At 39.4% G+C, this 14558-nt stretch overlaps 1 protein-coding gene across 9 annotated transcripts in view; it reads right to left on the bottom strand.

The window, feature by feature from the left end:
• SORCS1 (sortilin related VPS10 domain containing receptor 1) overlaps positions 1-14558 on the bottom strand; it is a 484049-nt gene that overhangs the window by 218628 nt on the left and 250863 nt on the right. For all 9 annotated transcript variants that reach the window (XM_023639764.2, XM_023639760.2, XM_023639752.2 and 6 more), the window contains one exon: positions 2784-2883. In XM_023639764.2, the coding sequence (XP_023495532.2) occupies positions 2784-2883 (100 nt within the window). The remainder of the gene's footprint in view (positions 1-2783; positions 2884-14558) is intronic.

Here is a 14558-nt window from a genome sequence, read left to right as displayed (position 1 = left end):
TGTAGAGGAAAAGATCCCTTTTCTTAGGTTCACCCATAAACTTTGTGATTTAAACAGCTGAGGCCTGCCTCTGCTTCTGGAAGGTAACCAGGCCAGAGAGAGCTGCTCTCTCATAGTCACGGGCAATGACTTCTCTTTCAGGAAATAGAGTAGGTCAAATCTTAATTCCAGCTAAATGCTCATGGCCAAATACCCTTTCTAAGGTCCTCCAGACAACAACAGATTAAGTATGCAGCCTGACTGATACTGCTGTATTGACATGAGTGGATTTGATAGCAGGGCTCCTTGCTATATTCTTTCTAAGCTCTCCTTCCAGTCTTAGGAGCTACATCTGAACTTAAGAGTCTCATCTTCCAGTCCTGCTCCTGTAAACAAGCTTGGAGTCTCGAGATCACCAGCACATATTCTGCAGCTACAGCAAAGTATATGATCACATTCAATGTTTGGCATCCTTTTTTCTTTTTTTTTATTTTTTATCATATTCCTCTCTAATGGCATCAATAAAACAGAGACTATCACTAGATTAGAACAATCGAAGGGTCTCTTCCAGCTATAAATTCCCTTGTTTTTGCCTATATTACTTTACAAATGGGAAAATATAAATGTCTCACCCAAAGTCCCCTCTTAGGTGGAAGCAGTGTCATTACAAAAAGTCATATTGCATTTATTATTAGAATACAGGACCTTTGAGGGTGGAATGCTGGCTTATTTCTCTTTGCATTCTATGGTACCCACAGTTTGTTGACTGTTAAACGAAATTTACTAAAAATGTGAACTAGAGGAAAAATCAATAGGAATTATAAGAACTGATTCAAAGCCAACAAACATGACTAAATCTCACGATAAAAATAAAGGATGGAAGTTCAGCTCCTCAATTTAGGAGTGTATACAGCAGTTTACATGACTGTTTACATGTCATTGCTGATGATGGACCAGTAATTAGCCACTAAGGGGAAGACAGTAATGTTCAGAGTATATCTCTAAATTTGTGAGGTTGACATTATTAAGCTGTGCTGTCCACTACTGTAGCCATCAGCAACATGTGGCTATTTACATTTAAATTAATTAAAATTAAGTGAAATTTGAAATGTAATTCTTCAGTCACACTAGCCATCTGTCAAATATTCAATAGCCACAAGTGGTTAGTGTTTACAATATTTGACCGCATAGAGGAATATTTCCATCACTGCAGAAAGTTCTACTGAACACTGCTACTTATAGAGGATAATCACTACTAATACTTCCAATAATTAGAAGAAAAAGGAAAAGGACGAAGACGAGAAATGAAGAGAAAACACTGATTAAGCCTTAACCATTCTGTGCTAAACACTTGAAATGCCTTATTTCATACAATCCCTACAAGTTTCCTCAGGAGGTAGGTACTATAATTATTCCCTATTTTAAATTGGATGCCACTGTGCTTGGAGAGATTAAGTAAATGACCATAGTTGTACATTTGTTAACTGGCTTAGCTAGGTTTTTACTCAAGCCATCTGACTCCAGAGTCTGTGCGCAACTGGTAAGTTATGCTGCTTCTACTGAAGAACCTGAAATGTTTAGAGCTAAAGGGGACACTACACTTTACATAAGTGGTTCTCCATCCTAGATCCATACCAGAAGCATCTGGGGAGCTTGCTCAAGGTACAGTTACCTGAGCCCTAAGCCAGAGCAACAGGGGTGGGACCAGGGCTTGCACATTTGGGGACCACTCAGTGCTTTGGATGTGCAGCCAGAGTTGAGGATGACTGTTTAGAGATGTTCTCATCCACCTGCCACAATCTAGGTAACAAAATGCAGAACCTACACAAGGTCACCAACAATAACTACTGACAGATCTGAAATGAGAACCTGGACACTGGTGCTACCAGCATAATAGAACATGGCTTAGGACATATTAATGAACAGCACTTTTCTATTTCCTGATGGATACTGTTACTTCATGTAATTCATGTAATACGTAGATATGTCAGAATTCAGAATTTGACAACGCAAGTTTATAAAAACCAAACAATGGATGTAGCACCTCTTTCCTCCTGAGACAATTAGGTCTTTCTCATTTAAAAGCAAACATTTTCTTCCTGAGAATATAGCATCACTCTCTGAAGATTAGATTAATCCTCTTAATAGGAGCAGTATAATGTAGTAGAAACAGTATGACTGCCAACCAAGAAACCCAAATTCTAGTCCCAGTTATGCCCCTAACCCTGTGATGGGGCAAACCATTTCCTTTCTTTGAACCTTAGTTTTCTCATCTGTAAAGTCAGGGTGTGGTATGTGAGGATCTCCAAGGTTCCTTCCAGCAGTGCCCCTTCCTGACGTTGTATACAGGCTGAATAAACTTTACAAATGAAACTTCCAACCTGCTGCAGGACCACACCTTCACTTCAACTCTAGTTCATCTGTCTACTCCACGTCAAGGGAAAACGAGGACATCAGATGAAAATCCCACGTTTTCTTTTGTCAAAGCTCACTGTGATTCTTTTCACTGATTGGTCAGAGCTCTTAAAACGGAGTCAGCAGACTCCACTCAACCAGACTCAACCCCTATAGCTGCCTTTCAGAAGTGGCACTGATATACCCACCCCTCGCCCTCCAACATTCATACTTGCTGATGTGAAAAGTACAATGTGCAAGACATTTCACCACCTTAACATCCATCAACTTATCTTTATACCTCTAATCCCAATTTAACTGTAATGGATTTTTAGGCAGCTAGAGAGGCTAGCCAACCAAGACAGAAATCACATCATGAATAAGTAGCATTCTGAATACACACTTCTTACCTTACGCTTGTTGGTAGGACACACGTAGAGATAACTCAAAATTGTTTTCAACCCAACTTTATCATTCAGCTTCTCATAGGTTGTCCCATAATCAGTTGACCTGTAATTCAAAAGGAGCATTAATGAGGACAGAAGTTATGTCATTTGGCTGTGTGTCCGTATAATGCATGTTTTACACAGCAGAACGACTCTCGGGAGGTTTCTAAATGATTCATGTAGTATATAATGAAGCTTAATTATGTACACAGTAGCATCATGTGAGTGGTTAACATTTGCATTTAAATTGAATTGGTAAAAATTAAAACTCCATCTCTCTACTGCTCCTTAATGTACGCACATTGCATGAAGAATGTGGGTAATTTTAAAAGATTAAGAGATCAGGATGTCCCTTGACTTGACCAAAGAAATAAGGAGCTTTTAGTGAGAGTTGATATTTGCAAACTTTTGCTTTATCTTTGGCACAGTGGAAAAGCAGGTTCTCCTGATTTATCTACAAACTGTGTTTTCTTTCATGAGTCATAGAAAATATGGTGGGTCAGTCCCTCCAAAGGTCATTCAGTCTTTTCCTATTATTTAAGAGTAAGAAAATGTCTTAATAATAAGCAAAATTTCACAGTCTTATTCAGTGGCCTTTTCTACTGTTAAGCAACCTGGACTTTGGAAGACATTATGTCTTGGCACTAATGCTATCTTTTTAGAGATGTTCTCATCTTTATCTAAACATTGATCAATAACTTATCAATTCAGATTAAATAAATAAACCTTAATCATCTTCTCCATGAAAGAGTATTGTGTATTTCAGAATTGTAATCATTACAACTTTCTTCAGCAGGAAATGTTATCTGTATTTAAAGAAAGTGGTTGAGAGAACTTAAGTTCAAAGACAACAGGTGATAAACAGCCAGCTAGGTATTCTGGCCCTAAGCCCTATGTTATTTACATTATACCACAGCTTTTTTTTTTTTTTCAATTTAAAGGAAACAGATATACCTCAGCTTTCTTTTTACATATAAGTGATTTCCAATGCAATTCATTCATTCATTCATTCACATTTGTAGAGCTTCTAAAATGTACCAGGCCTTAGATACAACACATTGCCCCTACTCTCAAGAATCTAACAGCTTTACTTGAGAGGCAGAAATATAAAGTTATAATATAAGTGCAATGACAGAGATAAGAATTAACAAGGCTTAGACAATAAAGTCGGTTTAATCAGAAAAACACAAAAATGTAATCATTTTAATTCATTTCTGATGTTACAAATTCTCACAGGTCATAAAAACTAAACAGAAGAAGTTTGTTTTAACGATCTCATCACCATGTATTAAAAGCTTACTCTGGACCAGGCACTAGAAAAAGAAAGCTGTATAATATGTGATCCTGGAATGAAGGAATTTAAAATTTATTCTGGCTAGGGATCTGGGGCATTTTCCCCTGAAATTTACATATATTATATATAAATATTATAGATAATATAATATTATTATAACTACATATATTATATATGTATATATTACAAATAGTCAATACTTTATAGAATTTAGATGGTATGCCAAATTACTACAGTGTTATGCAAAGCTTCTTGGAAGAAGTACAGACTTTGAAAATAGAAAATGGGTAGGACTTTAGAAAAGGGAGGTGGTAAAAGTATCATCAAATCAGTAAACCAGAAGGTGCCAGTGTAACCCAAAGTATAACTGCCTTTCTTCAGGATCAGTGTGTGCTCTATTCCAATCAAACACTGGCTTCATAACCAAGAATACTTGAAGGGCATTCCAGAACTCTTTCACAGGAGATTTTACCCATGAACCACAACAGACTTCTTTAAATCCTCCTTCCACATTCCTCTTTTTCTCCTCAAACTCATTCTGATGTGAAATTTCCTCCTACTCTCTAAGAAATAGCTGAGACTTCTTTCCTTACTCAGTCCAACCTTGGTGTTGGGCATTTTTTTCCATTCTTACCCTGGCTTTACTTGGGTAAGTAAGAAGTAAGAAGGGTAGGAAGAGAACTTTCTCTTACTAGAACCTGCTTGTCTCCAAAATTTCACTAGACTTTCTTTAGCTCCTTTTATTGGATAACTGCTTCTATTCATTATTGTGAACCATACGCACAAGTTCAAGAAGTAACAGATGCAAAATCTATCTAGGCGGGTAACGGGAGGAGGATGGAATGTGCAAACACTGCTACATTAATAAACTTTCCTAGAGATAGATGGAAATCAGTAGGACTATGTGGGAGATGAGAGAATGGTTCAATTTTCCTAGTGAGATAACGAGAAAGGGGGTTAAAGAAGTAGAGACCAGTCTATACAGGGGTGATAATCAGTTTCCTATAATTTATATTAACTTGTTCCCTGAGCTACTCTACTCAATGGATATTTTTACATTAAAAAAAAGATACTCTACAAGGGCAAACTGTACATTTGTATGTGTGTGTGTGTGTGTGTGTGTGTTTAATTGGAATCCCAACGTGATAAGATAATGGAGTAACTACCTCAGATTTACATTAGGAACTTTTTTCAGAGACCTTAATTGTAAGGTCTCTTTTTTTTTTTTTTTTTAAAGATTTTATTTTTCTTTTTTCTCCCCAAAGCCCCCTGGTACATAGTTGTGTATTTTTAGTTGTGAGTCCTTCCAGTTGTGGCACGTGGGACGCCACCCCAGCATGGCCCAATGAGTGGCACCATGTCCACGCCCAGGATCTGAAGTGGTGAAACCCTGGGCTGCTGAATCAAAGCGTGTGAACCCAACCACTCGGCCATGGGGCCGGCCCCTACAATATCTTATTGGACACTGTTCTCTTATTATAACATCACCAACCCAGATCCTTCAAGATATATGCCATTATTTTTTGTGCTATCTCCTGTCTCTTGATTGTTCAAAGCTCAAAAACGGAATCAAAATTTGTTAATTCTCAATTCCAGCACAGCTACATGTTTAAGCATTACGGCATTGTAATAATCAACAAATAGTAAGAGACAAAGTGATGCATTTCCACACACCCAAAATGACATAGACTAGCAGTTGTCTAAGGTTGTCTCACAGAACTAGAATTAGATGGAGCATTGGCATATGTCATCAGTAAAACTAACGATCAGCTGGGATACATTGGTACAATGGTACAGAAGTGAAAATATCTGATGCTTGCAAACCAGGTGGTGAATAGTTACTGCACCAAGTTCTCTGAGTAATGCTCCTGCCAGCCTCACCACATGGTCTCTCCCTTGGAGACCTCCTAGATCTCCTCACATTCCAGCAATCAAAAGATTGAGGGCTGGCACAGCAGAGGTCCTCAAGAAACCTGCTGTAGGGCTAGGATGAGTACCTGTTTGGATTGGTCAGTGCCTATGCTAATCAGCCTGAGCCCCAGTGAAGGAGACAGTGACTTCGGAGGAGGCACTGCACTCTGGAAGGCAATTCCTAGTGCCCATCTGCAAACTCCCCTTCACAGCTAACAGATGCTTCCAGTTATCCTTGCATGGTCCACGGTAGGAACTGCAGTGTCCTAGGGACGTGGGCTCTGAAGAGCAGAGGAGAGACAGACAGTTGAGCATCAGGCTGGCTGGTGAGCAAAGTACTAGCTGTTAAATATTTTAAGTATCATCCCTAGGTACAGGGGAGAGGAGTGTTATCCAAGATCAAAAATGTTAGGAAATGCTCGATTAGGCAAAATTTAATATTCCTTTGCTTCAGAACTTATAAATTTTATTATTCTTACATACATACATAAATTTTATTATCCTAACATATACTGTGAACCTCTTAAACGCATATGTAATGAAGTATTTTACAAACACATTTGATTATAGGATCCATTCTTGAGAGATATGTAATGAGATTAGTGTTCTGAGCAACATATTTTGGGAAAGAATATCAAAGACAAAATAAAGAAAGCAAAAGAAAGATTATGGATGTTGGTTTCATAAGAAAAGGGGAATAACAAAAATATTTAAAACAAATCAAATTTGCAAAGAGAAATGCCAGCCTATGCTAACCATAAAATGACTTACTGTTGTTAAGGTGGGGAAAAAAAAGAAAAGAATCTTAAAAAAAATGTATCCTGCGCAGACATATTTAAGATGCAATATAAGCAGCCTTGAATTCTCAATTTGTACCATTAATTTTAAAACATCCCAAAGCAAGCATCTTTTTTGCAGTTTTTGTTTACAGGTTGACTTATCTACAGATGAAAAACAGAGCTTCTGTCAACATCTATGTTGTGCCAGAAGAAGCGGAAAGCTTAAAAAATAAGCATTCCAGGAAAATAAATATGCAGGTGATTAAATCAAGGCATGTTTTTGCTTTTGATCCTTAATCTTTACCCTTGTACAAACAGCGACTTTTAGAATATTTGAAAGCATGTCTTTATTTCAAAATTTACTATACACATAGAGCTGAGTTGCTCTGAGGGGTGGAGAAACTACATTCAAGTCATGGCACCTACCTGGCAAGACCTTATGACCTCTTTGAGACAGCAAAGTCTCTCAGCACACGTGAAGAAGGGATCAATATGGGGCATGACTAGATTCCACCAGGAGTGGCAGAAATAAATGTGTGATTGGATTTCTTCTATTATAATCCTACACCATCAAATGATAAATAAATATGGAATCATTTGTAAACTAAATTAATCCATAAAAAGTGCTGAGCACAATGACTGGCATTTAATAAGCAATCTGTAAATGATAGCTTTTGTTCATTTTATCACTCATGTTTTCCTTGATTTTCTTTGCATTCTTTGCCCAACACCTACCAAAACCCATAACATGAAACCTCAAAGAAAATCTCAACCACTGAAAATGATTTAGCTTTAGTTTGCTTAGAAGAGAAGATATTCATGAAGCTATTGTTAGTACCATGGAGTGGATTCGGACTCCTAGTGACCCTGTGTACAACACAGTGGAACCCTGCTTGGTCTTTTTGCGCCGCCCTCTCACCTTCCAGTGCTATATCAGACAATGCTCCGCTGCTATTCACAGGGTTTTCAGGGCCAGTTTTTTTCAGAAGTGGGTGGCCAAGTCCCTCTTCCTGGCCTGTCTTAGTCTGGAAGCTCCGATGAAACCTGTCCACCATGGGTGGCCCTGCTGGTATTTGAAATATCAGTGGCATAGCTTTCAGCATCACAGCAACATGCAGCTACCACCGGATGACAAGGGACAGACAGGTGGTGTGGTTCTCTGAAGGGAAACGAACCTGGGCCGTGGTGGTGAGAGCACTGAAGCTTAACCACTACACCACCAGGGCTGGTTTCTCGGGAAGCTATTACCATTTTTAAATGTAACCAAATTTAGTCTATCGTAGTTGAAAGGCTATGTGCCAGGGAGTTTTGCTTGGTACTTGTATCGAACAGGTAAAGGTAAGAAATAGATTTGAGAGTTAAAGATTCCACACTCTGCTTCTATAATAATTGTGCCAGGATTTCATTGCTGAATATTCTATAGTGCTTAAGAAACCCAACAGATAATAAAAACCAACGTTTATTGGGTGCTTACAATGTGATCTAAGCTCTTTACAAGTACTTGAAGTCAAACAGAACTGGACTCAGACACTCGCTAGCTGAGTAACCAGTCAGTGCCTGGTTTCCTCAACAAATAAACTGCAGACTTGCTACGGACATGGCACATTTACTGTTTTTATCTAATACCTTAGCTATATAATTGTGAGACGCCCAGCCCTTCATCTCTATGCTTTTTCTGCCTGTTCCCCACCCGCTGCCCACTCCAGCCTCGCTATTCCCTTTACTTGGAAAGCTCTTTCCCTAAATACCCAGACAAATGGCCCCCTCACTTCTTTCTGGACACCAGTTATGCTATATGAAATAGCAAATCCTCTCCCCCAGCACACTCGATCCTCGTTGGCCTCTTCTATTTTCTCTTCATAATATTTACCCTATCTGATAGATTTTTACTTACTTCCTCTTATAAAATAAAAAGTTTACATTCCCCCACCAGAATCCAAGCCCCATGAGAGGAGGAAAAATGTCTGTTTTTTTCACTGCTGTCTCCCTACCTCTCGGAAGAGGCCCGGACACAGCGGGCACTCTTGATTTGTTTTTGACTGACCGGCTGACTTGATAGATGCTTGCTCTTCTTTGTGGCCCACTGGATTCCTAAGATTCAAAATGAAGAACTCACATAGTCTGTCAAGGAACACTGCAGTCCCCACTTTAGCAGACACAGTCAGCTGTGTGTGATGCAGTGGGACTAGCGCGGTGAGCATGTTCTGTGCTCCTCTATTTTTTAATCAAGAAACCTCTGCCTAAAACCCATTTCCTGACTGCTCTAGTGCCACAAGGGTAGGACATATCAACTCCCCAGTCCCCAGGACAGTGCTGGCACATCAGGTGCCTTCTGCATACGGAGGGTGAATGAATGCATGAAGCACTGGACACTCTCTGAACCATGGATGAGCCAGGCCACTTCCTCAAAAAGGCTTTAGAAAGTATCCAAATAACCTGACCTCCTCCTTCTCCACCTCCAGGCCCCAGAGAAGGAAGCAGCTCTACCCCCGTCATGCCAAACCACACTGCCAAGGTCACAAAACAAGGACTTGAGCTGTAGAGGGAAGCGTGGGGACAGGAAGCATGAAGGCATTACTCAAATCGGCGCCAACAAGATGTCCTGAAAGCGGAACAACGTTTACCTCTAAATCAAGCAACTGGGGAACGATGTTTACCTCTAAATCAAGCAACTGGGGAACAACGTGTACCTCTAAATCAAACAACTGGGGTTTCTGTCTTTTGTTTCTTTCCTAAAATCATTAAGAGCAGCCACTGTCATTGCTCCTAGTGCATTTGGCGGCATAAAAATAGCTTCCAAAGCCAAAGGCGCACTGGCTGCATCGCAGACTCTGCTCCTTACTAACTTAGGATGCATGAGGTTAAAGCAGTGAGGATAATTTAGGGTTTGGAAAATGTTTGCGAGTGAGTCGACATTTAAATAACTTCATTATCATTCATTGACAGATTTTTTTTTTACCTGTCAGTGCAATTGATATTTCTATTACCACGTTATAACAAACCCCTGCACATTTTAAATACAGTCACCCGATTCCATTAGTCTACCCACTGTCAAGAAAATATCTCCAAATCCATTTTTCATAATACGTTGAGAATATAATAGGCAATCTACATCAAACGATGACGTGGAGCTGAAGGAAATTGTCTCCTGCTTTCTAAGGATTCTGCCCTGAAATACGTGCGCCTGTCAGCCTAAACAGAGAATTTAAACGTGCTGCTGAGACGTTAGGGTGCCCCGTGAGCTGAGCGAGGTTCCCTCTGTTTCTTGGATTCTCTGAGCTTTTCAGATTAACTTGCAGAATTAGAGGGAAGGGGGTTAATCACTGGGCTCAGGGGGAGGTGCGTCAATGTGATAATATTTCTACTCTGCCATATGTCACGGAATTTGGAATTTGTCACAAAAAAAGCTTTTATTTTTTAAATGTAATGGATGTGTACCATGTGTTAAGAAGTTGGAAAAATTCTTTTTCATTTTTCTGATCTTTCTGTTCCATTGTCTTCTTTTCCTTGTTATATCATCAGGTTGCGTTCTTGATGTTTCTATCATACAGGGCAGTTGAGATAAGAAACTTGAATGTATTTTGATTGTGACCATCTGCAAATTGCTCCAAGGAAGAGGTGGCAATGAGGTATAGAACACATTGTCACGCATGCGCCATATTTTTCTGCTGTAGGTAAAATCGTTGGTCTATAATATGGAGAGTATTAAAGATAAGAGTTTACCTTTGCCTCTGAAACGTCTGCTAGTTCATTTTTTGAGTGTAAAAATAACCAAAGTTGATACTTGGTCTGACTACTTTGCTTCAGAAAGGAAAAGCAAATTAACTGAAGCAGAGGTCTCCTGGTGAGCTTTTTTGGAAGCAGGTACAGGGCAGAGTATTATCCTTAACTAGGTGATGTCCATGACTTCCTCCTTACACACACACACACACACACACACGATTGTCTGTCCCCCAGTATCTTATTTGTCTCCTCCACTTCAGCTCTTCCCGCCCCGGGGCAGGCCATTACCATCTGCGCCGTGGCTAGAACTTTTGCAGTAGTCTCGGCAAAACTACTACTTGCTTTTTCTCACAGATGCAGCCTCTCCCACACCTCCAGGTCTTTGCAAGTGCAACATCAACTGCTGACAGACAAGCTGGTGGTGGGGAGGGCCGTGGGCACATAATTCCTTCTCGTCTTTCAACATTCTACTCCACAGTCCCCTTCTCTGGGATGCCTCTCCTGACAAGGCTGGTCAACTAGTGGACTTTATTTTTTCTTCTATGACGTCCCAGACCCCTCTATACTGTATTGAAATTGTCGATGTTCACAGTTTTCTGTGCTAATAGACTATGTTCTCTGAAGGCAGGACTGGTTCATGTATATCCTTTAGTCCCCTTTCTGCCCATCAAAATTAACTTATCTGCTTCAAGGCTGGACTCAAATGTCCCTTCCTTCACTGAACTTTCTCACATCCCTCTGCTGAGTGGAATGACCCTCTCCTTTATATCAATGTAACTCATTTGAACCCGTCCTATATTGCTTTTTATATTCTGCCATGTTTTACCTTATATGGGTCTGATCTCCCCTACCTGATGGTCATCTACTAGAGAGCATGTTGCATTTATGTTTACTCCTCTGTCTCTCTCCAACACTGTAGCAGCTTCTTACAATCCAGAAGGTGTTCAAACAATGTTGTCGATTGAATTGAACACACTACTCTTAAATGTTCTCTTCTATTACTAGAAAATATAATTTGAGACATTTCACATTTGGTTTTATTTTTGAGGACAATTAGCCCTGAGCTAACATCTGCTGCCAATCCTCCTCTTTTTGCTGAGGAAGACTGGCCCAGAGCTAACATCCATGCTCATCTTCCTCTACTTTATATGTGGGACGCCTACCACAGCGTGGCTTGCCAAGCAGTGCCATGTCCGCACCCAGGGTCCGAACCGGCGAATCCTGGACTGCTGAAGCAGAACGTGTGCACTTAACAGTTGCGCCACTAGGCCAGCCCCTCACATTTGGTTTTTGCATTTTTTTTTGAGAGGCTGAGAGAGCAAGAAAACTTCGCGGTTCCCTTCTGAGATTGTATAAGTCAAGAGTAATTATGAGACACAAATATAAGAAAATTTAGGGGCTTACTTAGGAAAAACTCATACAGATACATATGTAAAATGTATTATGTATTAATTTATTAAAATATTATATATAAAACAGCAATTAAAAACATAATATGCACTTAGTTATACAGGTAAATATAAACTTGGGAGGGGTGGGGCATGTCTGATCAGCTTTATAAAGGGTTCTCTCTTTTGATATAGCTCTAATCCCCAGGCACTTCTGACCCAACACATAGAGCTTCCATCAACATGCTGAGTGACATCCTCCTAGGCTGCATTATTCCATACCCATAACTGTACCAAATAGTTTATGAATAATAATAGTGAACATTTATTGAAAGTTTATGTTTAATTCAATTGAACATTTATTGAATACTTAAAACATACCACATTCTGGGCTAAGCACTTTACAAGGATTACATCATTTAATTCTCATAACATCCTATGAGTTAAGTACTGCTACGATCCACATTTTAGGGATGAAATTAAGACTTAAAGAGGATGACCAACTTGCGCAATGCCACACAGCAATAATAAGCAGGGCCTGGATTCAAACCCAGGCAGTCAGTCTCCAAAGCCAGCATGCTTAATACAAAGACACGGTGGCTCATCCATTCAAGTGTCGTGTTCTTTATAGATGGTAAAGATAGACAGTTTGTCTGGGGAAAAAAAAATGAATTTCCAAGTGGAGTTCATAACTTAGATCACCTGCTTCTCATACAATGAACAACCACTGTTTATAACATCTGCCAGTTATCATACTAAAGTCAATTCTCTATTTGTATGAGGACCCCTTGTCCAAGCATTTAACAAACCAAGGTATTGATGGTACTAGAGTACTGCAGACTTTCCCCCTAGTTGTGAAGAATGCACTGTACCAGACATGAAATGGCATATATATACATATCCCTTGTTTTAGAATCCTTGTCATAAAATTAATTTAAGCTGCAACTGCTCATTGTCATCTGCTATTTCTGCCTGAGGGCTTCACTGTCCTCTCATATGGTGCTTGGGTTGGCTGAAAGAGCACTGTGATTACTTTGCCTGGGAATGTGCAAAAGTAAGTAAAATACTTATCAAATGAAGTTAATGTTACTCTGTCCTCCAAAACATACATATGAAAATTATGAAAAAATGTATTCTGGAAGAATAAGCAAATAACATTTAGCAGTGACAATGGTATGTACTTGATTCCCTGATATGAAATGATTCAGTTATCCTACAGTGTGGAAGTTGTTCTCTGCATGTCATGGTCTAAGATTAGCTTGTTAGATTTTTTCTGTAGATGATGGGAGCCCCAGCCTCACAAGACAAGTGTGTAACCTAGCTTTTGCTACCTTGAGTTTTCTCAAAGTTTAAGTGAAGTAGAAAATGAGTGAGTTACTTCCTCATATGTAACTTGAGAGGACTGGACCAGGTGCTCTCTAGCCTTGACTGTAACATTCATGAATTCCTATAGCTGCAGGAGTTTTAGGGAACTCTACATCCATAGTGAAGCCTACAACACACTTCTAAGAAGTCAGGCTTAGAGTTAACTATCATCCCACAATTGTAGGAGCCAACCAGGGACTAGAATGTCAAGACGGAGGTATATCCTCTTTGTTACATCCTGCCAGTTTTCACCTTAGCTTCTGTAAGAATGAAATGATTGAGGATGGTCAGAAAACATGGTCTGTTCGTTATTGCATACCATTGCAATATCTTAAAATATCACCATTTTTTAAAATTCCATTTTGAGGAAATGAAATGTTAGAGCTTCAATAAAGTCTTAAAGATGATTTCATCTCTATTCACTGTTTTTCATCTTCTTTTAAGGCAGCGGGATAGTTTAAGCTCTAATCTAATTATATATTAGACAGATATGGAGTTATCCTCACTGAAACACCTGTCGTCCACCCCAACCCACCCCACACACATCCTAGTTTCCCACTTTTAGCAACTCTTAAACATTTTCACACAAGTTCTTGGGATCAATAAAGCATGGTTTCCACACAATAGAGTAAGTCCAACCTTATGATTTCCACAGATGAAGAAGCTGAGACTCACGGTAGAGTAAGCCAAGCATTTAGTTGAGGCCCAAGTCATGAAGAGAACCCAGGTGTTCTGATTCTTGTGCTAAGACATTTCTCAGAATTACAGGTTATCAAATAGGGAAAAGTACCTTCATCTCATCAGAGAAAGAAAAACATTGTATAAATATAGCCTGGCCACCTTAGAATTAATTAATACTGTGAAAAAGGAACATGTACTATATATGAAAAAGTTAATTCTCCTCCAAAACAAAAAACAAAACAAACAAACAAATAAAAATATCAGAGGCTGTGGGGCTGGCCTGATGGCAAAATGGTTAAGTTTGCACGCTCTGCTTCGGTGGCCTGGGATTTGCCAGTTTGGATCCTGGGCATGGACCTACACACTGCTCATCAAGCCATGCTGTGGCAGTGTCCCACACAGAAGAGCTAGAATGACTTACAAGTAGGATATACAACTTTGTACTGGGACTCTGGGGAGGAAACAAAAATACATAACAGAAGCTTAGATGTATAAGAAACTATGTACAACTATACTTTGGAATCACACCAAACTGAAAATTGTGGTTACATCTGGGAACAGGATCAAGACTAAGGATGGTAGTCCATGAAAGAGAATA

This window comes from Equus caballus, chromosome 1 (assembly GCF_041296265.1).
Source record: "Equus caballus isolate H_3958 breed thoroughbred chromosome 1, TB-T2T, whole genome shotgun sequence".
Classification (NCBI taxonomy): domain Eukaryota; kingdom Metazoa; phylum Chordata; class Mammalia; order Perissodactyla; family Equidae; genus Equus; species Equus caballus.
Note: the sequence above shows the minus strand (reverse complement) of the source record. Positions and strands in the feature narration are given on the sequence as shown.